Raw genomic sequence first — 27,579 nt, 5'->3', positions numbered from 1 at the left:
ACAAGCTATTTTTGATGTGAAAAGGCATATAACTTCAGGAAACATGTTCTCAAAAAAAAAATTCCTAAAGTACCTAATTTAAAGATATGTAGTATTTGTCGTTAATACTCTCCCTGGGCTGGGAATAGAGCTCAGTGGCTAAAGAGTTTGCCAAGCACGCACAAGAGCCTAGAGTCAGTCTTCAGTAACAGGGAAAAACCAGTACTCTTCAACATACACACACAAACAAGGCACTAGGAACAGGAAATGCATATTCTAAGGCAGCATGAACTTATTAATGTTCACTTAAAACTATGCATGAGTTTTGTCAGTGGGTGGACTAGAGATGCCAAATGGCTGTGTCTAACTTCTGTCCATACGATATGCTGAATTAAGCAATATGATCAATTCAATCCAAAGGGTGTCTTTTTTTTAAAAAAAGAACATGAGTTCTTAGCTACAAAAGATAAGTTAGTCAATTAAAAGGCATCAATTTTAATGGGTCATATTTATTACAAAGAATTAGTGCACAATCAAAGCTAAATATATTCTTCCCAGGTGTGTCAAATGTAAGCAAAATGATATTAAAAGAATTAACATTACTAAGAAGGAAAACATTTTCATGACTAGCATAAACATCAGCATATTATTACTATTTGACAACAGGAAACAAGAAGCTCTGCTTCAATACTGAATTTTTGTAATTTCTATTAAGGACCAACAGAAACTTCAACTTACGTAAATCACAAACTCTAAGAGGTGGCCCATAAAAAGGGTCTCCTCGAGAACCTACAAATGTGTCTCTTTCCAATGCTTGGGAAGCCCATTTGCAAACCAAACATAGCAACTTTGGGACCCACTTCCCCTTTGCAGGGGAAAGTTATCTGCAAAAACTATAGTGGGTGATTACACGATAAAAGTTGCTTTGGGTGTGCATCATGTTTTAAGTGGTGACAGTTCACTAGCTCTTTTCTATTTTATTGATTTACACATCGCAAATGTCCACATTAACAGTCAAATACGCACAACATCTTAAAGGTAAAAAGAACAATTATATACAGCTTCCGAGATCACGTCCTAAGCACAGAGCCCTCTCTCACCTTGAGTGAGAATATTAACCTCCAGCGCCTGCATCAGCCCAAAGAGGCATCAACAGGACATCCAAACTTCTGTCTGCTTTCAAATGCTCTCACTTTTCTTCTCATGTTTCAAGTCCACCTAATTTGAAACTGGCAATAGCTACATGAGCTATGCTTTGTGCTGCAATTCAAGCCTTTTCCCAGGAGTCTTTTCCTACCCAAAAGCTCCTTTTTATTGAAGGCACTTTTACCATTCAGATCAAATTCGAATGTATAGATCCCAGATACCTGGGTATGAAATATGCAAATCTGCCAAGAAAATTAGATATTTGTCTTCTTTTCTTTTAATATAACCCACTATATAATAGTGAACTAAATGTGCTTGTTTCATAGAAACAACTTACATTTGCCAATACAGGGCAAATGGTCTATGTACAGATACATTGGGACTGCCTAACTGACAGTGAGTGTTGATGACCAGGCTCCAAGCCAATGGAGCTAGTATGGTGGTGCTCGCTGCTGAACAGACTTCCCCTTCAGGATACGCCGGATCTAGAAGAGAAATGAATGGTGAAGAGTTCATTTCTAGTGGTCAAAGTGGTACACTTCCCTGCACAGTTTCACCCCTCTCATGAACCCTCTACAGCACTCCTAAGTTGTGAGCAAAGCTAAAGCAACTCGCCAGCCCCAGAGGGAGTTCAAATTACAACTTGTACAGCTTATTTCAAGTTTCTTGTAATGACTGTTGAGTGTGAGACAGTAAGTCACCTCCATTAAAACTGAAAGTCTGCAGCTGAAATAAGTCTGATCCCTCTGCTAACCTTTACCACTAGCACTTGTGAGGAGAGCGGCAACATGGCAGTCACTGTGGCCTAAGACTACCTCATGCGTTGTGAAGCCAGCCTCCAGTAACAAGAATGTAAGGTCCCTGTTAGATACACTCAAGTGCATCTCACCACGTCAAAACAGTGGCCAGAATATCCGAATGTTAAAGCAACTGTGTGCCAATTTACGGGTCCCAAGAAGTCCCCCACACTCACCCAGAGTGACTGATTTTGTCTTCTGGTTGGACAAGCTATGGTATCTACCTCTCCGCCCACAACAGATTAGAAGCAATGACTTAGAGGAAAAGATTGTGGTGGCTGCTTATAGCTGCTAAAAGGAAACCTGTCCAGCAGCCAGAGCCTTACAATGAGGAAAAGGAGAAGTCCCTCTCCATGACACCACAACACAGAAGGAACAAAATGACAACACTGTAAGATTGGTGAAGAGCCTCATAGTCCTGGAACACCTCGGAACACTAGTAAGTGAGAGTGCACCACAGTGGAGCAGCAAATACTGAGCGTGAGACCGCCATCTGCCTCTTAATCCTGGTTCTGGTCTTTTCTAAATACTAATTCTTTTCTCAGTTAAACTTTACTGAGAAGTTTTTGTTTTGTTTTGTTTTTTGTTTTGCAACTTCTAAATGACCTACGCGAAAACTGCTACAAGCTATCAAGTCTGTAAGAACCAAAGAGCTCCACAGACAAGTTTCTAGAACATGTTGGTTCTAATGACAGCAAGGAAGCAAAGAAAAAAACTAACTTGCGTAAATTAATTTATAATTAATAATGTATACAAACATCTATCCACAGCTACCAATCATCCTGGCTCCCTCTGGAAAAAGATGTCCATCAAAACTAATTTCTTAAAAGATTAAGTTCTTACAGGGAAACGTTTGCTCATGTGGGACCATTTAAGCCTTGATGATAAAATATAATTGCACTTACTAAGCACAGCATACTTTTAACATGTTCTGGGTTCTTTGCCATCTTTTAAGGAGGATTAGTTGGTAGACAGAGTTATAAAAGCTGATATTAAGTAAGCATTTATTACAAGCCTGAACTACTTCAAGCAGTCTACACTGAGCAGCCCACCTACAGAGCATCAGCTGCCCTTTGACCTCTATACTTCAGACCCAAGGGCCTAAGGGAACTTCCACTTCCTCCTGTGGCCCTCACCTGTTCTCCCACAGGGCCATCTGGAACCAAATGTACGGGCTGCTCATTCTCCAAGTTCCGAGTACTCGGGTCTGCTCCCTTCCTCATCAACAGCCGGACCGCGTCCAATTGTGTCATCCGATACTGCAGGCTGGCAGCAACGTGGAGAGCAGTGTTTCCATTGTAAGCCTGAAAACAAGGCAACGAAAGGGCACACACATAAGGAAGGGGGAAATTCCATCGGAGGAGCTCAAAAACTTGAAAGTGGCAGGACCGAGGTTTTCTAAAATTACCTTTGCGTTCACAAAAGACAGGCAACTGGGCAACTCCAAAAACAGGCGAATGAGTTCCAGATTCGCTTCTTCTGCTGCCAAATGCAGGGCTGTGCGGCCACTTTTACGATCCTTGTGAAGGCAAGAAAGGCAAGAATGAAAAATCCAGTTGTCCTCTGACCTCCACACAGGCCCATACATAGGCGCACACACACAAAGCAAGTAACAACCTAACAAAAATATTTTCAAAAAATAAAAATGGGAAAAGTCAAATTCCAGATCCCACAAAGAAAAATAAATAAGTAAAATAAAAAGAACCATTCCAAAAAGCACCATCTTTTCCCAGCACAGGAAAACGAAAGCCAAAGTAACATCAACTTCCTGCTTCTCTTAACTTTTAAACAAAGACTAATTTATTTCCCAGCTAACTGGTTTTGTTGTTTGGATAACTCAAATTAAAAAGAAATCAAGAAAGTGGATTAAAGGATGTTTTCAAAGCTAAGCTTCTTAAATGCACATATAAAGTGACTCACTCAACCAACTTAAAAATAAACGGGGGGGGGGGGGGGGGGAGTAGTTTTAATCTGTGTTTGCAAGCCAGGACTCCGTCACACACACTTTCTCCCTACGCATGGAAGTTACCTTCGCCTCCACTGCTGCTCCCATCTGAATCAGACACTTGATGGTGTCAACCAGACTCTTATTCTTTAGTAAGAGATCCTGCATTTCAGGTGAATGAGGTTGTTGATTCCTCTGCAGTTCGTGCACCACAGCGTTGTGAGCCACAACCGCACAATGGAGGGGAGTCAGGCCTAGGAAGAAGGGGTACAGTGGAAGTCAAAACGTCCCATCAAGTCTTTTGGTCACTGTAACCATCCTTAGGATGGTTCCTCGGTTCACTTAGAACTGTCTCCATAACACCTAGCAAGGTAACCCACATATACCTAGGCACTTTGCCTGTAAAACATTTAGCTTTATTTGCCATCTCTCTTTCTAAGTATGACACTTAACACTTTCAGAATTCACGGGCCCGACTTTCCATGTGGTTCTTTATCCAATCAAGTCACAGCCACTTACCATCGTAGTTAGTTGCCTCAAGATCCAAAAACTGATTGCTCCTCACTGCTCCCTTCTGGATTGCCTGCAAATTTTTTAAAAACACACCTGTTATCTGAAGGTGAGATGCACAAAATAGTCATTTACTGCTGTGCTGAGAAATAAATAATTTGACTCAAAACAGATTATTTTAGCAGCTTCTTGTAATCCAAGCCCTAAGGCTCCGGCACTACGATGCCTGAAGCCTGCTTTCCAGCTGGCCGCTTACCTGGAGCACCTGGGAGTGGCCCTTCTCTGCACAGACGTGCAGGGGTGTTCTTCCCCAGCAGTCCGTGGTGTTCACCTGGGCACCAAGGTTCACCAAATCTTGCACAATGAGGTGCTGGTTGGCAGCTACAGCCACTTGAAAGGCACTCTGTGGACATTTAGAGAAGAAAGAGTTTTGTTTTTAAACCTATTAATGCTACCATAACAAGGAATATGAAACTAAAATACAGCTGAGAGGAAATGGCCACAGAAAGAAAATAAATCCTATTAATAAGCAACCAAATACAGCAAGACAAGGAAACTAAAATAAGTTTAGGGTGCGGCTTTAATTATACGCAGCCTTTGGTCAAACAACTGCAAAGTTAACATTAATAACTTCAAGGTTAACGGTGGCAAAAAAAAAAAAGTCAATATCTCGAAGTTAATATTAACTAAAGTCTCTTGCTCTGGGGCTCTTAAAACAATCTGCCGCGGAGGCCGGCTGCCCCTCACTTCAGCAGCACAAGCCCATCTTTGCCGGAATGACACTCTCACCTGTCCGTTATGCTCTTTCACGTCCAACATGTTCAGGTCGTTCATCTTTCTTGCAAGAACATAGGAAAGTGCTCGCCTCCCTTGGGCAACGGCAATGTGGAGAAATCTGGTGAAGAGGCAAGGAGAAGAGAGGAATGGCTTCCGACTTCATTAAGTTGACCAGAGAAAACAAAACTGTCCTTCACCCTATTTCTGATATACTGATACACTCAAATGAAACAGCCCAGAGAAGGAGACTTTGGCTTTTCTGGCATCTACCTCAACCGTAACAGAAGAACAAGAGGGAGGACCTAGCTGAGCACCATACTGGGCATTTAAGACCTATGGGTTTTTTTCTTTTTTAGTACTAATAAAAATTCTATGACAGAAACATTATCTTATTTGTCAAGAAATAGAGGTATGGAGATTTTGAGTAACTTGCCCAAAGCTATAAAGACATCAGGACGGAGTAGGATCCAGCCTACAGACCAACTCCCAATTGATGGCTAGTCATGATGTAATTGTTTCAGTTCTAAAGATACAATCAACATTAGCCTTCAAAACAGGCTATTCCCAGGAAGTACATAGTTTTGATGAGAACAAAAGGTTTTCTTTTCCTTTTGAGAAAAAGCTAAAAGGAACATCCTTTCTCCAAATATGAATTGTCATTCTGACAAGCACTAAGTGTGAACGTGCATAAGATAAAAGGGTACTCACGTGTCACCATCGGCATCCTTAGAGAGAAACTGGTCTTGGGAAATATTTGCCAATTTGCTTTCTTCCTGCTCTACCTGCCACTGAAAAAACGACTTCCCTAGCTGCGTGGTGTTCATCGGACTTCCCATGATGTTCTGGAGTGACAAGGAAGTGCCCAAGGACGGTAAGCCAGCATTGTGCACCCCAACTGCCTCGCAGGCATTGTTTGGCATCAGGCCGAAATTCTGCAGGTGAGTCTCGTTTTGTGGGGGGATGCTGGGGGAAGCCTGGATGGGAACAGCGATGTTCTCGGATTCCCCTTGGCCGCTCAGAAGAGACACAAAACTTTGGCTTGTGCAGAACTGTGTGTCTGGATTATCAAAGAGGTTCGGTTCATACTTGGGAGACTGGGACACTCTGGAATAAGGATTGAACTGCAGGGTCTGGTTGTGTGGATAGTTCTGTGGCTGCGGCTGAGGTTGCGGCTGCAGCTGCAGCTGCGGCTGCGGCTGAGGCTGCAGCTGCTGCATGTTCTGGGTTTGTGGAGAATACTGGTACATAGAAGCCTGGTCCATCATTTGTGGAGAGCCACTGACTTGGAATGGTTGGTATTTCTGAGGTGGAGAGAAGGCTTGCCCTCCATGGAAATCCTGGCATTGGTCTCTTGGGGAGTTCTGGGGTATCACGGGATTCATCCAGTTAACCTGGACGGTGTTCAGTGAGACCGGGCTGCACTCATTCTTAATGTTTATAATGTTCTGGAGCAAAGCAGCGCTACTCTCCAGCTTGGAGTCACTGTGACGGGCATCTTCCATGCTCTCCCCAGGTGCAGGTGCTTGTGGTGGTGTCTAGAAAGAAGGGAAGAGCAATGTTCATAATCACTTCCTTTTAAAGAACTCAAAGAGCTAGTGGGTAGACTCAACGGTAGGATACATGGCTAGGCTTCAATCCCAAGCACCAAAACTGTTTTGTTTTGCTTTGTTTTGTTTTGTTTTGGTTTGGTTTGGTTTGTTTTTTAAATAGCAACACTATGCCAGGAATGGCTCTACAGAGTGTTCAGAGGAAAATAATGAGACACTTACCACAAAGTGAGTTGGCAACAGAGCTGGCCTTTTGCAAACTGATCCATCAGACAGAGTACCAGTCCCCTTTCTCTTCCCCACTGCAGATACCGCGCTCTTCAGTTCTGTTCCCAAGGAAAGAATATGCAATCTGTGATCATTCCAACTTTACAAATTCCACCTACGGCCACACTGAGTCATTTTACTCTAAAATAAACCAGTAAAATTATGAATAAATAGAAGTAGCGCTTACCCGTGAATTGCTCAATGCTCGCACTCTGTGTCTACGAGAGAAAAAGATTCTAATTGAGTGCATACAAAATGGTTTCTCACCTAGTGAAGATTTACCTCTACGCCCTCTATAGCACACATAAACCTCTGAGAAAATAAATACTATCAGAACAGCTATCTCCATGTTCTTCTTCTCTCCTCCCTGCGTGCGCGCTCTCCCTCTCTCTCTCCCTCTCTCTCCCTCTCTCTCCCTCTCTGCTTTTCCATTTTCACTTCTAGCCTACTCAATCCTGTCAGGATGAAATAAGTAAGACCATCTGCTTCTTTCTATTTTGACTGAATCCCACGAAGGCCCTTGGCCCTACACTGCCTTCATTTGTTTTCATTAAATTACCCTCACACACCTGGCACTGAGCCAAGGGTGAGGAACGCACCAAATAACAAAACACATATATCCTGCCCTATGAATTTGTCATCTGCAAGTGAGTTACTGGACCTAGGTTAACAAAACAAACAAACAAAACAAAAAACCCCAAAAACCTTGACGGACTAGTTTCCCACCCACTCAAAACAAACAGCAGATGCCACTACCTTAAACTCATCCACTGACTGGCCTGAAGTCTTCTGTTTGTTACTTCGGATGTGAAGCAGCAGCTCCTTCACCGAGTTCTTCACCCGAACACCTTGAAACGGTCCTCTCTGCTGCCTGCCAACCCCCATATGGGGCTCAGCTGTTCAGAAGAAAAGGAGCCGGTCTCAGTCATGCCTCTTCACAGCGTGAATTGTAATAGCCCTCCAAAGACAGCAACCTGATGGGCAAAATTCCTCAAGCCACAGATTGTAAAGCCTTTCCAGCGTCCTTTGATCACTGGGTTCTCACCATCAGTCTCCAGAACTTCTCAAGGGGGTCTGTGCTCCCTGATAGAGCTTCCTACCGGGCACCCTAGGGAACGGAAGCGCTATCAAATATGGTCAAGGATCCCTGGAGCCAACAGACGGGGCCAAATAAAGCTTCTCTGTCTCTCAGTACTATTTACTCAGGAAATAGGACCAGAGGTTTTGCTAAGATTGTAGACTTATAATTATCCTTGACTTTGAGAAATCCTTGGAGGAGCAGAGTATAAATGAGGCATTTGTAGTTTGTAAAACAAAGTCTTTTGTGTTCGTTCATATAGAAATTATAAAATACCTTTATGTCATTCACCTGATAAGGAACAAAACTTCCTCTAAAGACCTCAAGGGACCACAGCTGAACAATTAACAAGCCAGCAACAGGGACCAAAGATTTCTTAGTATCTCCTTAATTCATTTATGTCAAGAAAGCTGCTTAAATTCACTTAGCCCATTTCCACATTCACACACAGGATTTCCCGTCACTCTCTGCTCTTAGAATTACGTACATGGGCATTCTAAGTAAAAAGGAAACAGGCGTGTTCACCTTAAAACTTCAGAGGGCAGTTTAAAGTTTACTATGAGTACGGTATTGCAGCCTTGGCCACAACTATGTAACAAGCTCTTGCACATGGATTGAAAACAACACTGAGAGGTTCAGGAATGAATGGCTGGTCCAACTGTCCAAAATAGGAAAAATAAAATGGAGAATAAAGCATAATTTGACCATCTATACCACAAGTATCTGAGACAAACACCTCAGAAATGAGGCGAATAAAGTGATCAGATACTCTTTCCATTAAAGTTGAGGGATTTCAACAAACACCCAAACGGCCTGAATGGAATAGCATGCCTGTGGAATGACAAGAGTTAAAATTTTTTCCATGCCTGCGTCACAGGGAGGAAAAAAAAAAAATCAGGAATCCCCCATGGCTTGTGTGGTAAATCAAGAACTAGCAAAAATCAGTTTAGCCAGACTTCGGCCAAAGGGCCTAATGGGCCTCAGGGCTGTCGATGCATACACGCCTAACTTTTCCGAATAGGCTATACACGACGACACTGTAGCTTAAGGCACATCACTTTAAATTAAAAATAACTTTTTTAAAAAAGTAAAAGGCAACCAAAGTTTCAGTGGCCAGCAGTAAGAAACAGCAAACGAGAAGAAGCTCCAACGGCTGCGATAATCTAGGCGGCATTTAATCTACCACAGTGGCATCCTGTTTTCCCCCAAATTATGCAATTCGCTTCATGAAGAAAGGAAACCATGCAATGCGCAGCTAAAGAAAGGGCTTTACTAGATGTAACTTTTTCCATTCTTAAGCACACAGAAAAAAAGAAAAAGAAAAAGAAACACACACACACACACACACACACACACACACACACACCGGCAGAATTCTGAGCAGGCCTTTGAAACTCTTTATAAACTAAGCACAGAAACTGAATCATTCTTCCGACCCCCGGTCTCCTGTACTACACCCTGATAATTGGTTTCGTTTTCTTTTATTCATTCCTACAAATATATTAGGAATAAGTCATGGCTTCAAATCCAGTTCCCAAACTTGAACCCTCGGCCACTGCTTCTCACTTTAAAAAGTTACAAGAAGAAAACCATCAGACCCAAGACTTCCTTCCACCGCATTGTAATTATTTCTCGGAGGTTGTTGAGTTCGGGGGCGGGGGCGAAGTGAAAATGGAAAGGTTTAGGAGACGGGAGAAAAAGAAGAAAACCATAGACTCTCAAGTTGTTCCGCCACCGCCACCTCCGTCCAAGCCAGCGTTCTAGCCTGCGGAGTGCTGGGAGCTCGAGCCCAAAGGCGCGGGACTCTGCAGACAGCCCAGGGCATCCCGCCAGAATCAGGACAAGGCGCTAAGTCACTCGTGACTACTCCGTGTCCGTCCCACCGCTAAAAAGTCGCAGAGGCCACTTAGCGACACCACTCTGCGCCCCTTATCTGGGGAATCCTGCCCCATCCTTCCAGGCGTGTAAACCCCGAGTATAGAATCGCGAGGTCCCACGGGTGGATTACCTTGCGAGCGCTCGGCGCGGGCACCACCTCTCGGGCGGGACTCCACGGCCCCGCAGGAGGACACGGAAGAAGTGGAGGAGAAGTCGGAGGAGTCAGAGGCCGGGGAGCCCGGCGCGGAGGGCACGGTGGACAGGTAACCCGTGTCGCAGGCGCCGGGGGCGGAGGGTGGCGAGGCGCCGTAGAAGTATGCCAGGTTGAGCGGGCTGGTCATGAGGCCGCAGTCGCCGGCCGCGTCCAGCAGCCCCTCTCCGCCGCAGCTGTCGTCCAGCAGCTTGTCCACGATCATGCTCCCAGGCTAGGCGTTCAGGGGTCCCCAGACACCTGCGCCACCGGCGGGCTACGCGGCAGGCTGCGGCAGAGCGACTTGTACGTGCGCGCCCCGAGGCGGCCGGGTTATTTAACCAGCAGTGTTCGTTCGCCCCGCCCGGCCATCGGCGGCGCCTGGGCTGCCTCCCGCCCCGCCTCCGGATGCATCTAGTTTCCAGTAAAATGCCCGAGATGAGGCAATACGCCCTCCGCCCTCGCCCCGCCCCGCCCGGGCCGACCGGTTGTTTTCCGGAGGCTCACCTTGGAAACCCCGGCCAGCACCCGCGCCCCGGACCCTCGCCGGTGCCAGCTCCAAGCCTCCCCCGCCGTCCCGCGCTCGGCGCACCGCACCTCACGGGCCGGGCCGCGTGTACTAGGAGTGAGAACCCCCGCTCCCCCGCCCCCCACGGCAGGGCGCGCTGCGGGGAGCCTCGGGCCGCTACGGGAACGGGTCCGCCCGGTTCCGGGAGTAGGAAGCCCAAGCCATGCGTGCAGAGTTCTGTCTCCTCCCGTGCCTCCCAGCACTTAACCGCCCCCAAACCTGGAAGCGTTTGCCCGCGTGTTTTCAGGCCTGGTTTCAGAGCGCTGGAAGTTTTTCTAACTTTATATCTGGGCCATAACTGATTTTGTGTGTGTGTGTGTGTGTGTGTGTGTGTGTGTGTGTGTGTGTGTGTGTGTGTGTGCAGCATTGGAATAAAAATAAATAAATAAATAAAATAGAAAGAACAGATGCCCACCCTTTCATAACCCTCAATACTAGAATAAAGTCTTCTTAGTACAATGATTAATACAATACATGCATGCATATCTTTGTGTGTTTTACATCATTTTTAATATATTACGTAATGTTTTATTGTGCACAACTTTGTGTCTGATAAACACAGGGATTTTGATACTTCTGTCTTGAATACTTTTTTCAATGTTTATACAACTATTGCCACCACAATAGTTGAAATGACAAGGAAAGTTTGTTTTCAAGGGTGAAAAGGGATGAATAATTAAGTCTTTTCATGTACATTTTAGCCCGTAGGACTAAGATTCAGACACCCATATTAAAATAAGCCAACAGTGGTTCTATCTTTTCATGTACATTTTAGCTAGTAGGACACATATTAAAAGAAACTGACTGTGGGAGACGCAAAGTTCAGTGAGCAGCCTAAAAAGAGAGCGTGTTTCTTGTGGAGAGGAAAGGTCAAGAGGAAAGTCCTCGCAAAGGCTGTGGCTTTAAGACGAGCTCTACAGGATGGCCCTAAAGGGCTGCAGGAGACTCATCCGCAAAGAATTGAGGCCAGGAGTCAGGGAAGAGTTCGCAGTGCTTTTCAGGACTGCCAAAGGGAAGACAGCATTCAGTGTAAAAGGTAACCTTAAGTGGAGCACCTCCGGCGGCCAAGGAAGATGCCAGAACTTGGATGCTCACTGAAGAAGCAGGAAGGAATTTGAAGCAAGCAAAATTAATCTGGAAACAGTTTTAGAGGAGATGAGACTGAGGGAGTCCTAGTGGCAAGTGAAAATTAGTTGCCATGGCCCAAGAAAGATGACTTGACCTAGAAGAAACAGTGGCAAAGGGGAAGGTAAAGTAAACAGCAAGTAACTAGGTAAGTAAGTACATTGCACTAAGGCAGGATCCACAAATATGGCATGGCTGACAGTACTGAGTCAGCAGGGCAGCCCACGGCTCTACAGGGCACTAGGCAGGCGTTAAGCACAACTAAAATTAATATCAATAACTTCTTATAGCTCACACTTCTGCTTGTTTTCTGGAAATAAACAAAGATGGGAAAATAAGGGGATTGGATTCCCTTAACTGTTAGCTGTTCAGCCCTTGCCCTGTGCTCAAGGCAGCCTTGAGAAGAGAACTGTCAAACAACTTGTAACACTCCACAGAGCTCCCCGGCAGCTGCAGCCATTTGTTACTAAAACACAACTCCAGCTTCTAAAGGTGTAGCCTGAGCCAGAACTGTCTCGAGCCTGGCCTTTTGCAGGAACCATTTCCACCAAGGCCAGACTGAGGGCATGTCCCCTGGGAGGAGCCTACAAGTGAGACTCCTGTGACTGGTGTGTTTACACTGTGATTGGTGCAAAGACAACCCTTCCCTTACAGGAAGGTGATGGGTGACTAGACAGCCACCCCTGGTGTATAACAGAAGCAAGCTGCTCAACTGACTCCTGCTAACAGACACCCTGTGGACACCCTGCGGTTCCTACCTCCCCAGTGGGTGTCACAACAATAGGCCCAACTGAAGGCTCTTGAATAGTATTGCCTGCTTATTGTGATTAATTTTTAAGTTAGCATACAAAAGCAATGGGTTCCATTGTGGCATTGTCACACGTATCTGTCATTATAATCTGTTCTACTTCATCACCTTACCCCACTATCTGCCCCCTGGCCCCACTGGCAAGATAAGTACTCCCCTCTGATTCCATCACCCTCTCTCTGGCCTCCTTTTAGGTCTCTTTGTCTTCTCTCATGACCTCCTTTTCTAGTTCCATTACACACACACACACACACACACACACACACACACACACACCACACACACACTTGAATTATCACAGTGATTAAAGTCCTCACTTGTCTAACATGGGTCTGATGATGTTTTAAAGATGCAGACTAGAAGACCTGTCTCCTTGAGGCTCAGAGGCCTTGTCTGCTTGTAAGGACACCAGAAAAAATGAAAATTATATGCCAGAAAGTTCTGTGACTCGTGAGAAGGAGAAATGTGTTCCAAAGTGACCTGCAGAACCCTTTCACTTGGCTTTATAGATGTTAATAATTTACTTCATTGTGCTTTATACAGTTTGAACAGTTTTATGGTACCAGTTATGTTGTAAGACCATTGGCAGGCCAATAATCCAGAGTTCTAAAAATGGAACAGATGTTTTAAGTGCAAATGTAATGAACTTAATACCATACATAGTTTAGAACAGCATTACCTGTTTGCAATGGAAACATCGGTATCTAAGGGGGTGAGCTATTGTACTATATTGGCACAAGAAAACAGGTAAGAAGTCAGTAATGCCCCATCATTGACTTTGATGACAGAAAGGAGCAGGGGAGGAGGGAGAAATCACAGCACACTGCCACTTTGAAATGACACAACAGCTCAGCAAGCATCTCTGGTGTGAAGAAGTCTGCTTCTGCCTGAGAAAGGACAATTCTACAGATTACATCTGCTATTTGTCCGTGCTCACCTGATATCAGCCCAGCATGTTACATGAATGTCTGACTACAAATGCAAAGGGCGCCAAGACATCTGAAATGTACAGCCGTCACCTATCTGAATGAATCTCAAGACTTAATGCTGGGAAAACGTATGTTTCACTTAAGGAAGTCGTAGATAACATCCTAATGAGTCTAAATGTTATCCCTACTGATCCACGAAATATGTATCACTTTACTTTTCTGTGTGGCGAAAGAGGAGGCACACATGGATGTTTGTGCTGTGCCTTGAGGTACAATGATTGTCTTTAAGAAGAGTATTTGTTCATCGGGATGAACAGCACAGTTTGCCATTCGTTCTAATCAAAACTAGACTGTGAGCTGAGCCACCATGTGTCACAAAATGCCGACTTCGTGCAAAACACTGGAGATTCAGATTTCTCTTTAATTACAAAGTAAGTCTGCTATGTCATCAAGAAGAAGAACTAACAGTATTTGTTGGCAGTGATAGAATCAAAGGTTTTTAATGAAAAATTAGCATTTGAGGCAATCGCTGTCAGATCTCCTGAGTTGAAAAGCCTCCAGATGTTTATGGAAAGACTTTTGCGATGAAGCCAGCGGTAATGTTATTCACAGATATATTTTCATATCATGTAAGGAAACATACATACTTATCATTATACTCATCGTAAAGCACTAGAAAATCTGTATCACTCAATTAACCATATGTTTCAGATGAACAATGCAAGATACTACAAAAATCACCTATGTATGGGTAAGAGCTTTTAAAGTACAAGCCAGACCAATGGGTTTAATAAGTCAGAACATAAGCGTTGGCTGGGGTATAGGGATGTGGCTCAGCAGTAGAGCACCTGCCCATCATGAAAAAGGCCTTGGGTTCAGTCCCCCAAAACACTCACACAAATATGCCAGAAGCATGGTGTTGCATACTTGTAATACCAGTGCCTAAGAGGCAGGGTCAGGAAGATGCCGTGTTCAAGATCAGCCTGAACTACACAGTGAGATTTCGGCCGGCCTCAGCTTCATAGCAGTGTCTCAAAAGAAAAAGAAAATGTTGATTGGACTGATTTAAGTATCAATTTATATTTTTCAAGACTTTCACATTTGAGGGCTTGAAAGAAGACACAGGGGTTAAAAGTACTCACTGCTCTTACAGCAGATCCAGACTCAGTTCCCAGAGCCCACATGGCAGCCCACAACGACCTGTGACTCCAGTTCCAAGGGGCCTGGCATGCTCTTCTGGACTCCAGGAGCACCAGGCACACATGGTGCACATGCAAAACACTCAAAAATTAAATATTAAATAAAGACAAATTTCACATTCAAAGTCTCCTTTTGTGGAGTTGGGGTGTCATACATGGCCTCACTCTGTACCTGAGGCTGCCCTGCAACTCACTATACCCTGAGATAAGCTCACACTTGCTGCGCTCCTAGCGTCTGTCTCCACCAAGTGTTGGGCTTAGAGGCATGCACCATTTTTAACCTCACTTTCTTTTACATACAGGTCATGTACATCCGTCGGACATTTCTTATGTAAGAACATGAATGCTTAGATGCCAGAATGTTAATTCAAGGATGTTTTTCTAAGGATATCCTCTGATGTACATCCCTTTGCTCAGAACCTAAAACATGAAGGTTTCGGCTGGAAGGAGGTAGTTGTTGTTGTTGTTGTTGTTGTTGTTGTTGCTTTTTATAGAGGCTTATTCTGCATTTCTACAAATAAGGAAGCAGTGTGTGCCAGATTAAAAATGCCAATTATAGAAGTGTTCAAGACCTGAGAAAGAAACCAGCACAGGCCATGCACAAAATGGGCATCACCAATAAAATAATTAACAGTGACAGCCACAAAATATAACCTACTGATAATGTTAAGGCGAGTAGCTGTCACTACTGAAAGGTCCACCATACACCAAACACTGTGTTAGGTTATTTGCATCATCTCTAGTGTAAGCAATGGCTAGAAGAATGGACAAAGCCTGGAGTGAAATCAATATAGTCAGCAGTCAAAAACCAAAGTGGCAGCTAACAGGAGCTTGCCAACCACAGCTCCTGTTAGCAGGTAAAATTCAGCATGCAAAAGCCACGCATGGGAAGACTGTAACCCCGCTATCAACAACAAATTCTGGACTTTCTGTTATTGAGAGATGTGTGAATTTAATGGAGTTAATTACAGTCACCTGGACAATCACCTCACCTCCCCCAAAACTGCTTTTGTTTACACCTTTAGTATACCTTTAGTCAGAAACTGGGGGCCGGGTGTGGTGGTGCATGCCTTTAATCCCAGTACTCGGGAGGCAGAGGCACGCAGATCACTGTGAGTTCAAGGCCAGCCTGGTCTACAAAGTGAATCTAGGACAGCCAAGGCTACACAGAGAAACCCTGTCTCAAACACAAACACAGACACAGACACACACACACAAAAAAAACAAAAAACAAAAAACAAAAAACCAGAAGCTGGGGACCACAGCCTCTAAGCTAACCCCAATCCTTTGTGCATGCTGCTACCTAAGAATGGTTTTTACTTTTTTAATCATTGACTTTTAAGTGACTGTTTAAGTACTTGCGTAATATCCTCCATCTTCTCTCTTGGCCCTCAAAGCCTCAAACATTTCTATTTGGCCCACTATGGAAAAACAATTTTCCACCCTCTGATTCAAGCAGAGGGGCTCAGCTGATCTGTGGTATGCCTTTAAAGCCTCCAAACCCAACTCTAGCCATTTCTGACAATGTAACTGTGGGCAGATTCCTTCATCTCTGAGTATCAGTTTATGCTCCTGAAAATTAAGAAAAATTGTTAATATCATATGAGGTAATGTTCAATGCATATAATATACTGGACAGACTCCAAAAGCTGAGCAAATATTAATCCTCTTGTCATTCCTATACTTTATTGTGAGCTATGAGTAAACCTCTTATTTCTGTGTCTGCAGCTGGAGACAGAGGAATCGATTACAGACAGGAAAAAAAAAAAAAAAGACCTGTTAGTCGTAATCTCTGTATAACGCGCGCACACACACACACACATACACACACACAAGCATTTTTACATTTGTGCCATTAAACTGGTTAGAAAGGAGCCCAATGTAGTGTTGAATCAATGCATCAGAAAACTTAGAATGAACAAGTAAGTCCTGAAGATGGACCAGTTAGTAGTGAGAGTCACACTTCCACACTTCCTGTTTCCAAACATCACGGCCAATTCCAGCTCCTAAATCTCATATTGGACTTTACAGCCTTGTCCTGTTACCTTCAAGGTAACATCTCTGTCAGTCTAAGCATCCCCATAAAGTTCCAGAGAAGCCCAACAAAAGGGGAGGAGGAATGAAAAAAAAAGAAGGTTCTGCAGAAAGAGCAAAGGATAAAACCAAGGTTTTTGTCTTTGTTTTGTTTGGGGGTTTGGGGGTTTTTTGGTTTTGGTTTTGGAGTTTTTGTTTAGTTTTATATGTCTAGAGTCTCGGAATCCTTGATCGGTGACACTTGGCCATTTTTCCCAGGTTTCCAGAACGGGTATGACTCTTACCAAGTGGTACTCTGTGCCTAGATTTTCACACTGCTCTGTGGCATCTAGACCAATCCCCCAGGGGTTTCAATAGTTCCGTGAAAAAGGAATTCCCCATCTGTTGGAGCACCCTCATTTAAATTCTTTTATCCAATAATTCCCCCGCCATTTTTAAGCACTCGGACTGCTAAGAGGCAAGGTATGCAAGGACAAGAGAACTCAAAGGCAGCTCAGAGGCACTTTAGGTGGCTCCCGAGAGGGGAAGAGAGTTGGTTTGAATGCCTAGCTAACCTAAGACTGGAGCTTACGACAACTCCACGGCACCCTTCCAGGGCAGCAGCACTACTGAGGACCTGTGTGGACCAGGGCGACAGGCATACTTGTTATACGTGAGTGGGGCGCTACAGCTACAATGAGGTAAGCATCTAAATACAAGTACAATGAGGGAAGAGGAAAGAGGTCTAGCAGAAGCCAAAAACTTGACAAATAACAGCAAAAAATGTAGATGCAAACAGATAATCTGAGAGTAACCAGACTGCAGAAATGCCTGAAATTTTAGTCAGAGTCACATCCAGGTTCTTACAAGGAAATGCTGCAGCAGTGGAGGATACCGGTGACTTTAGTCAGAGGAAGGCACAAGTTGAGGAAAACGCAAGTGGAAATAAAGCCAATGTTCAGCCTGCGTGGTGAGGACCTAGAGCCCCTGCTCAGATGTAGTAGATAGGCAGCACAGTCTCCTTATGGGTCCCCTAATATGGGGAGGAGGAGCTACCTCTGACGTGGACTCTAGTGCCCACACGTTGATCACTTCCCCCTGGCAGGGCGGCCTTACCAGCCCACAGAGGAAGAGGGTACAGGCAGTCCAGAGGAGACCTGATAGGCTGGGGACAGATGATGGGGGAGGAGACCTGTCCCTGTTTGAGGACTAGGGGAGGAGGAGAGGGAAGATGAGGGAGGGAGGAGGGGAGGACCAGAAGGAGTGAGTCAAGGAAGTGGGCTACAATCAGGATGTAAAGCGAATTAATTAAAAGAAATTTTTTTAATTAAAGCAAAAAGAAAATGTTTCGAGCTGAGCCTTTTGATTTGTGCGGGTGTTCATTCATCATTTAACAAATAGCATTTGTTAAAAGGGAAAAAAACAATCTTCAGCAGAAAACAAAAAGGTAATAACGAATATAACCTACTTAAAGGAATCTAAATTCTACCAGTCACACAGTCTCACCTATTTGTTGATCCATTCAGTAAATACTTAAGGAGCAAGCACAGCTCTGGGTGGTGTACTAGACGGTACTGACCGGAAGTGCAGTCTGTGCTCATGTGGAGCTTACACTCACAGCAGAGACAAACAACAGTCTGAGTGCTGTACAATGCAGGGCAAGTGCTAGGATGTGCTAGGAGTCAAGGTAAGGTGAAGAAAGCCGGAAGTGCCGTTGCGAAGCTTGCGACCGCCTTCCACACCTGCATGGCCACAGAGCACTCTGACACCTAAGACTTTTGGTTTGGCTTGTTGGGTTTGGTTTTTGTTTTATCCGAGGCAGAGTCTCACTATGTAGCCCTGGCTGGCCTGGAACTCACTCTATAATACTTGGCTGGTCTGGAACTCACAGAGATCCACCTGCCTCTGCCTCCCAAGTGCTGAGATTAAAAGTATGCACCAGAACTGAGACATCTCATTTTTTCGGAACTTTGAACAATGTCACCCAATCCCACAAGCTCAGCTCTGACCGAAGTCAAGTCTCCAGGTTCTAGTACCGGCCCATACCTCGGACTTCTAATCCCATGCTGCCACGCGCATGACAGACGGTTCTAAAACCAAACCTATGGGAGCCAGCTCATGCCGGGTAGACACGAAGGACTTAGTTCAATCCCTAGAACATATGTAACGAAATGCCAAGTGTGACAGCACACACACACACACACACACAGACACATGAGGTGGACAACACTTGAGGCAGGATACCCAAAGCTATCTTCAAGCTTCCATATGCACACACATGCACACCTCACACATATGTACATGCACACACAAATATGTACATACTAACATACATGAAAGGGAAGGGAAGAAAGGAAGAAGTACGTCTTTTTTTTTTTTTTTTTTTTTTTTGGCAAGTGCAAAAGCCAGAGTCCAAACATACAGCACTCATGTAAAAAGTCAGGTCCAGCTTCACGTGCCTGTAGCACGTGGGAGATGAAAGACAGGCACACGCGGAGAGCAACCTGGCTAGCCAGCCTTGCAAAAATGTCAAGTTCTGATTCACTGAGAAACCCTGACTCAAGGCTGGACCATCAAAAGGAAGACGCCTAAAGTCTGCTCTGGCCTCTTCACATGTGCATGTGCATCTATTCACCTGCACATCCAAATGCATTCATCCCATGTGAACACACACACACACACACACACACACACACACACACACACACACACACACCTTTCCAGAATTTTTCAAATGAAGATTTGGTGCTTTCTCCCTATTATTTTACTGTAAGAAAGTTCTAATGATTCTTTTCTCCAAAGTGGGTACTACCCACTCCTTTGTACTCATTCTCACTATCATCATGTTTAAAAGCAACTGGAGGACCCTGGGAGTGCTTCAGAGGGTAAAAAAATGCATTTGCTGTCAAGCCTGAAGACATGCGTCCGATCCCAGGACCCACATGTTATGAGAACAGACCCTCAAAAGTTGTTGTCTGACCTTTACACACACACCATGACATATAAACACCCACACTCTCACACACATGTACACACACAATAAATAAATGCAATCATTAAAATATTATAATAATAATAATAATAATAATAATAATAACAATTAGAGAAGAGATGGAGATGGTTCAGTGGATAAAATGGTTCCTATGCAAGCTTAACATTGTGAGTTCAGATCCTTAGCACATATATTAAAGGTAGGTGATGGCATACAGGCCTATAACCCCAGAAGAAGAGGCAAAGACTCCTGGGGGCTCTCCGACTAGCAAGTCTAGCTGAAATGGTGTGTCCCAGGTGGAGTGACCCCTACTGAATCCTCAATATGAAAGGTGGAGAAGTGATTGAGGAAGTCAACCCTCCTCACAAATAAATAATTAAACAGACACAAATAACTGGACGTTTTGGAAGACATTTCTTCTGCTCAACTGCTGGACCCAATGACAGAGTCCAAATCAAACGAATCCCTAAGCCTGACTTCACATCCTCTAAGGTGGGGCCTTACCAGACCAGCTATCAATTCAGCTACAGTCTTAACTGCACGCCTACCACCAGAGAATTCCTTTATTGATGACCTAAGCTCTGGGACTTCAAAATGAGACTCTATTTGGAGATAGGCCTTTAAAGAGATCAGTTAAAGTAAGATCAAAAGGTTTTCTGTTGCTGCTGCTCCTCCTGTTTTGGGGTTTTGGGGTGTGTGTGTGTGTGTGTGTGTGTGTGTGTGTGTGTGTGTGTGTGTGTACACGTGTATGTGTATGAACATACCTATGTATACAGGTATGAGCCAGAGGATCAGTCTTGGGTGCCATTCCTTGGGCACCATATTGTTTTGTTTCTTGAGACAGGCTCTCTCTTCAGCCTAGCACTCATAGAATGGGCTAGGCTGGTTGACCAGCAAGCCCCAGGGGCCACTGTCCCTGACTCCTCATGACAGGATGATGATCATGGCCACCATGTCCAGATTTTTTTTTTAAACATGGATTCTAGGGATCAGATCTGTATGTTTATACAACAAGCATCTTACCAACTGGGTTCTCTCTCTGGAACCATAACTTTCTGTTTGTTTGTTTGTTTGTTTTTAAGCAGCTAAGTTGAGGAGAACCTCTCTATAACACCTCTAGCAAGCTAGTACTCAATTCCGGGATATTTATATCCTCATGAACCACAGTAGAAAACAGCACATTGATTCTTGCTACAAGTTTTATCCAACCTAAAGTTCTTGCTTGCAACATCTTTCAACTTTTGTTCAAAATCACAGGGTTTTCAAGTGAAGTAAAGTTTGGTCCAAATCCCATCCAATCACTTAATAACCACATACTATTAATTGTTTCCCCTAGGACTGTTTCTCTCATCCTTAAAATGGACATTTAATTATTTTTGGTTAGTGTATTGGTTAAATGAGGCAGTAGTTACGATATGCTTAGCATATTCATACTAACATTACCATACTAATGATGGTAGTTATAATTATTATTACTTTTCAGGTCTGTGCTTAATACTTGATAGTTAAATAGTCACACATCTTTGACTCACCAGCCTAATGTGGAGGAAATCTAAGGAAAGGGGACAACCTTGAAGTCAGGTTTGGAGCCCCTTCCCACAGGGCTTCAGATGCCCGAGAACAGTGGAAAGCTGATGTGACAAGCACGGGGAGCCATTCAGAGGTGCTGAGCAAAGTGAAAACATCAGAGGTGGCAGCTGTGCTCATGTAGATACGTGGGACACTCTACAACAGCCAAGGTCATGAACTGGAGTGGTACCCATGGTATGGAAAGGGGGTGCTACTCAGGGAAATGCTTCAGAAGCATAATCCATAGGGCTGACAATGGACTGGAAAACAGAGGAAGGACAGGGTCAAGCCACACAAGGCTGACAGGTAGAGCATCATTCTGCCACTGGGCTGCATCTCACCTCTTCCCTGCAATTGATCAGAGTAGTCACTGCCCCCACCGACTTCAAGAAGGCATCTCATAATCACCTCATGGGGCATGAGACTTTACAAAAGGCTACTTATATTTTAAAGAGAGGCTGAATCCCTACCTGGACCAGTAGGTTTGATAGGGCCCCACCTCAGAGGATGTGAAATCAGGCTTAGGAATTGGTTTGATCTGGACTCTGTCACTGGTTCCAGTGATTGGGCTAGAGAAATGTCTTCCGAAACGCCCAGTTATTTTTGTCTGTTTAATCATTTATTTGTGTGGAGGCATGTCCTCTTCAATCACTTCTCCGCCTTATATATTTATAAGTTCTTGACAACCGTAAAGTTTGGAGCTTAGTCAAACAAATGAAGTATGTGGAACTGGGCCCCTGAATGTTGCAGCCACCTTGTACCTCCTGAGTTACAAGCCAACTGTCATCAGTCACTGTGCCCTAGATATTTAATTAGTGTTGCCTGTAAGAATCTGTCTTATCTTAATGCTGGATGCTGTTCAACCCCACAAATAAACAAACAAAATTATTTTCCTTGGTTGTTCAAGACCTAGAGAGCTTTGGCCCAGGATGACAAGCTGGAAGGCCCTGCTCCACCCACTTCTGCCATCTTGGATCAAGCTTATCTGATATGACAGTAGCGATTTCAAGAGTCAATGCAGCAGTCTGGCCCACAAAACTGGGTTTTTAGCTTCCTCTCAGCTCAACCCTTCTTTGCCCTTAGCAGAGGTAAGAAACAGAGAGCCCTTTCAGGCTTCCTGATAGCTTTCCACAGACACCTATTCCAACTAGAAAATGAATCATTTTCACTGCTTTTTATGTCATGGAGTATTTGCTAAACAAAAACCCACAGAGCAACTGCGTGTTGTGAATGTGAAGGTTAGGTAATAGAAGCAAAGAAAGGATGGGCAGTGAACTCAGAGCCACCTAATTCCCACCCTCTTGGTTCTCTCAGCTCATTGTCAGTCACAGACCCAGCCACAGCACCTGTGAGTCAACGTGTAGCTCCAGCCCTTTTAAACTCCCAGGATCTCTTTTGAATTTGGAATCCCATGGCAATATCTGAAGGGATCCAGCATATATGAAATCCAAGATGTTACCCCAGTGGTTTTCCTTGGCACAATGTCCAGCCATACACTTGTTTCTAAAGTGCAGGTAGACTTTGAGGAAGGGTTTTTGTTTCAATCATTGTGAGGCTGAATACAGAATCACTGGACAGATTCTATATTCTTATCTTGGTTATCAGTCCTTGACTTACACCCATGATGCGCATAATTATTCACCCTACCCAGCCAAACACTGCTAAATGAGTTCAGCTGAAATAGGCAGGCTGGCAAGACAGCTCTCTGGACAAAGGCACTTGCCACCAAACCTAATGACCCCAGTTGGAGTCCCAGAACCCATATGGTAGAAGGAGAACTCCAGAACCCAAAAGATGTCCTCAGACCTACACACACACACACTCAGACCTACACACGCACACATACACACACACTATATATGCATATACACACATGTATATAAGTTATAAATTTTTTTAAAGAAGGAAAACTGGTATAGAAGTTTCTAAAAGTTTCTAAAAGTTTCTAAAAGTTCTACACAGGACCAGCAAGATGGTTCAGTGGGCAAATTACTTGCTTTGGTGAGTTCAAGGCCCAAACCTCACAGTGGAAGGGGAGAGACCTACCTTCCCCTGTGGCAGTACACTGTCAGACAATAATAACAATTCAAGTCAGCTTTGAAAGTTATATGCAGTATTACCATATGATCTGGCAATTTGGCTTCTGGATATCCAGCCAAAAGTACTTACATCAAAGGCACAAACAGATTCTTGTCTACACAGGTTCATAGCATAGAGCTCATAACTTTGATGTCATATATAACTTTACAATCATTTTTGAAAATATTTTGAAATATTTAAAGATATAGTAGAAGAAAACTTCTCTTATGGTACAAAGAATAGAAGTGGTTCCTCCTTTGACAATGAGTACTTTTAAAGTCTTGACAATGATGGAGACAGAAAAGAAGAGAAAGAGAAAAGCTGAGAATGGCATTTGAATTAGTTCATATTTACACTGGGGGCACCTTGACATTTTTTGCACCTTTGCATGCCCTATAGAAAGTTTCTAACACATTTCTTTCCTAGACACCTTCTCGTGAGCATTAAAGCTGCAGATATTCAGCACTTGCAGGGCATGCAGGTGGATGTGCCTCATAATAGCTTCAAGTTTTTCTCCAAAAGAAACAATATTTGCCATCCTTGGGGTGATGTTACCCACTTGGAGAACACACAGTTTGTAGCACGACACCTCTCCAATGAGTGCTATTCAAGAAGCAAAACTTAATCAAAATAACCAGGGGGACTGAGAGTGCACATAAATGAAGCCACACATTGTCACCCAAGTAGGCCCATGTGTTCCTCCACTCCCATGGTACCACAGAGCCTGTAGGGAATGCAGGCTGGGAAGGGACTGTGAGGTGTTTCTACAAAACAACCAGGGGGAACAAATATATAAACGTCTTTATATAGTCTTCTGGAGGCTACCTATGAAAACAGATAACCCCATTAGCTGTATTAGCTCACTCTGAAACATGGGTGATGGTACAGGCAGGTCGTGGGCTAACCTAAGGCTCCCTTCTTCAGAGGCAGTGGGCCCAGCAGTAGGGGGAGTAGCAATGTTTCCCCAACGTTTATCTTTTCAACATGGAAGAAAAGGTCCATGGTCTGACCTTTTCTGACCTGAAAGGAGCAAAGGGAAACTGGCAACAGGATAAGCCTTCCTCTAAGCTCTGCTACTGTTCCCAAAAAGGACCTAGAAAGTAAACGGCCAGGTCTTAGCGAATCTTTGGATCCTTAGGCCGGAGGCTCCTGCGGTTCCACTCTCTGAGGGCGAAAGCACTTTCCTGTGGTCTCCCTCAAATGAGTGTTGTCATTGGTGGTTATCAAGCAAAACTGAATCAGGTAACTATGGTCAGGGAGTAAGTGGAAGCCAAAGCTCAGCTCAAGAAGTCAAAGAGTCTTTGGGGAGAAATTGGCCTCTCCCACTGGCACATTTGTATATCTGGCCTTAGGGTAAATGTAGAGTCTAACTACTTAATTCTGTCTGGGGGACCCTGAGCCAACTGCCTAGTTCTCCTGGTTCTATGAAATACAGCACCTCAAATGCCAATACGAGAAAAAAACTGAGCTCTTGTGGGTTCAGCTCCTAAAAGAAGTGTGTATAAATGTTAATTTCAAGTCCTGTATTTTTTCCCCATGAAATACTTGGGACCAAACTGGAGAAACAGGAAGTGCTTTGATCAGAAACCACAGATCTGAGCTCAAAACGAGCTTCTTGACCCACCCTGAGCAGACATGATGCTCACTGAGCTCGTGAAAGATTTCATAATCCTGAAACTGTCCATCAGCAGAGGGCGGGAGTCCCCCTTACTCGTGCTCATGGCCCATTTGTTTATTTGAAAAAGGCCAAACCACCAAAAACTTTTGGTCCATAAATCACAGTTATCTGCTTGTAAACTTCAGAAACCGGTTAAATTAAGGGCTTTGCAAACCTTAACACTCTGAATAAAACACTCCATCTCCCATACTGACAATACCACCCGAGGCAGAAGAAATACTTAGATCCCACTTAGAAGCATCCACCCACTCACCCTCAGGACTTGAGCATCAGCCAGGAAGATCAAGGTGAAGTTCAGCACGGGCCTCAGAGTCTTCTCAGTAAGCTGAGGGCGAGAGATCAAGAGCCCACCAGACCACTGTCAATCATTAGCCAAAAGGAACAGCCTTCAGGGGTGATTTGTGGTTGGTCCCTGAACAATCAGAAAGCCTTCCTGGAGCTCGCATCCCCAGGCATCTGCAGCTTTTAGAAAGGTTGTTTTGCTGTGTCCTGAGACAAAGTAAAAGGGACAGGTCTGCCCCCTTCTTCTTCTTCATAAGCCCAAAAGGCCAATATCTTAATAAGAGTTATGCTGACCCTGGCCCTCCCTGTACACGATGCCACCAAGCGCACAACCACAGTATCCCTTGTGCCCTGACCTCCTGCATTGACTCATCTTAGAATGACTTCTGTCTCTTCAGGGCTTGTCACCTGTAGCCTGCCCAGCTGTATCCTTAACCCTCAAAACACTAGAGAGATTGGAGAGGGAGTAAAAGCTACATTGTATTCTCAAGCCAAATAAAAATATGTTTATATGACACATGGCTTAAGCTTTTTCTGTACCAGGAATAAGTAAGAGTGGTGAACAGGCCTTGGAAATTTGTCGATTTTGTTATCGAAACAACCTATTTTCCAACAGTGGTTCTCAACCCTTCTAAATGCTGTGACCCTTTAATACAGTTCCTCACGTTGTGGTGATCCCCCAAGCACAAAATTATTTTTGTCACTAATTCAGTAATTTTGCTACTGTTATGAATCGTGATGTAAATATCCAATATGCAGGACATCTGATAAGCAAACCCTGTGAAAGGGTCGGTCAACCCTCCAAGGGGGTCCCGACCCACAGCCTGAGAACCAGTAAGCTAAGAGAAACAAACACCATTCCACCTAACCAGGTACTGTATTTCTTTAGGTGACAGATTCAAATTAAGACTGTACATATTGCCAAGTGCTTACGATTTACATATTAAATGTCACGTCCTCTTCGGGCCAGCCCCTATGCCCAGTACAGCTAGTTCACTGAGGCCCATGTAGAGACCCTCTACTACACCCCAACTAGAAACATGCTGTCACGTGGACAATAAACATCTCAGAGAGGTTGTTATGAACCTGCACGTTCTGCCCAGCCAACAAATAGATGGTTTCTCCCATTCATAAAATGCCCGTTCATAAATGTTAGTTTCATAGAGGTAATATGAGGATTACCCAGGGTGTGCTATAAAATACTCGTTATATTTTTCCGTAAAGATGCAGTTTCACAAAGCTGAGTGTGGTGCATTCAGGCCTTTGATCCCAGCATTCAGAAGGCCGAGGCAGGCAGATCTCTGAGTTAAAGGCTAGTCTGGCCTAGGGAGGGAGTTCCAGGACAGTCAGGACTACACAGAGAAACCCATGTCTCAGGAAAAAAAAAATATGCAGTTTCATGTTTACCCTTAGTGAGAAAGTACACATTTAAACCCACCCATCAAACCTCCTGAGAAATTTCCACCTTAGGGTACCACCCCTGTCCATCACTGGCTTAAGATAAATCCATACATTAGATTTACTGTCTTCATCCTTCATCACCCATCATATACACCCTCCACCAGCATCTTACTTCTTCCTAGGCTTTTAAGGCAACAGGCAAGATTCATGTTATTACCAAAGTATTAAAAAAAAAAAAAAACACTCTGCATCCCAAAACAAAACCAACAAAACAAAACCAACAATACTCTCTCACATATTTTTACTTACACAGCAGACATCTAACTCCCAAGGAAAGAATATGGAAAAGGAACCGGTTGAGGGGCAGCTTAGCTCTTAACATACCTTTTAAGATTAAATATAAATAATGAAAGTATACCTTTGTGTTTGAAGATTCAAGTCACAAATACGTAAAAAAGCAAATCAACTGTTTCCAGCTGTAAGCGGCGATAATGCCCCAAGTACGTGAGCACATCAGAAGACTGAACGGTTTCTTTTTGAGGTTACAAGATAAGAAGGAGTTACAGCAGCCTCTTTCTCTAGACCTCGCCGACTGACCTCGGTGACAGGAGGAGGCCAGTCCACGGCCACCTTTATAGTGCTGGCTTTCTTTCTTGCCAGCTAAGTGGGCAGAGGGGGCGGGGAAGCCCAGCACGCCTAAAATACACCCTATGCTCATCCTCGGGTTCGATCGGGGCTGCGTGGGCACCGAGAAGGGCCAGAGGAGGCGAGGGGAGGGGGGCAGCGAGGACTAAGCTGTGGACTTTTTCCACAAACTGGAAA

General features: G+C 44.2%; 1 protein-coding gene across 2 annotated transcripts; it reads right to left on the bottom strand.

The window, feature by feature from the left end:
• Positions 1 to 454: 454 nt before the first annotated feature.
• Positions 455 to 27,579, bottom strand: NFKBIZ (NFKB inhibitor zeta). Of its 2 annotated transcripts, XM_084801987.1 has the most exons (13): positions 27,176 to 27,579; positions 25,328 to 25,399; positions 7,725 to 7,864; positions 7,156 to 7,186; positions 6,924 to 7,027; positions 5,863 to 6,689; positions 5,167 to 5,272; positions 4,634 to 4,780; positions 4,387 to 4,450; positions 3,952 to 4,121; positions 3,331 to 3,441; positions 3,059 to 3,226; positions 455 to 1,610 (listed from the first exon to the last, which is right to left on the bottom strand). In XM_084801987.1, exons 3-13 carry the CDS (start codon positions 7,851 to 7,853, stop codon positions 1,557 to 1,559), a joined length of 1,911 nt encoding a protein of 636 aa, XP_084658113.1. In that variant the 5' UTR covers positions 7,854 to 7,864; positions 25,328 to 25,399; positions 27,176 to 27,579; the 3' UTR covers positions 455 to 1,556. The 2 variants fall into 2 exon arrangements, with proteins under 2 accessions (XP_084658113.1, XP_084658112.1); XM_084801986.1 differs by lacking the exons at positions 25,328 to 25,399; positions 27,176 to 27,579 and adding an exon at positions 10,055 to 10,955.

Source organism: Acomys minous (genome assembly GCF_964271855.1).
Source record: "Acomys minous genome assembly, chromosome: 11".
In the NCBI taxonomy this organism is placed as follows: domain Eukaryota; kingdom Metazoa; phylum Chordata; class Mammalia; order Rodentia; family Muridae; genus Acomys; species Acomys minous.
The sequence above is the reverse complement of the archived record's forward strand: the minus strand, read 5'-3'. Positions and strand labels throughout refer to the sequence as shown.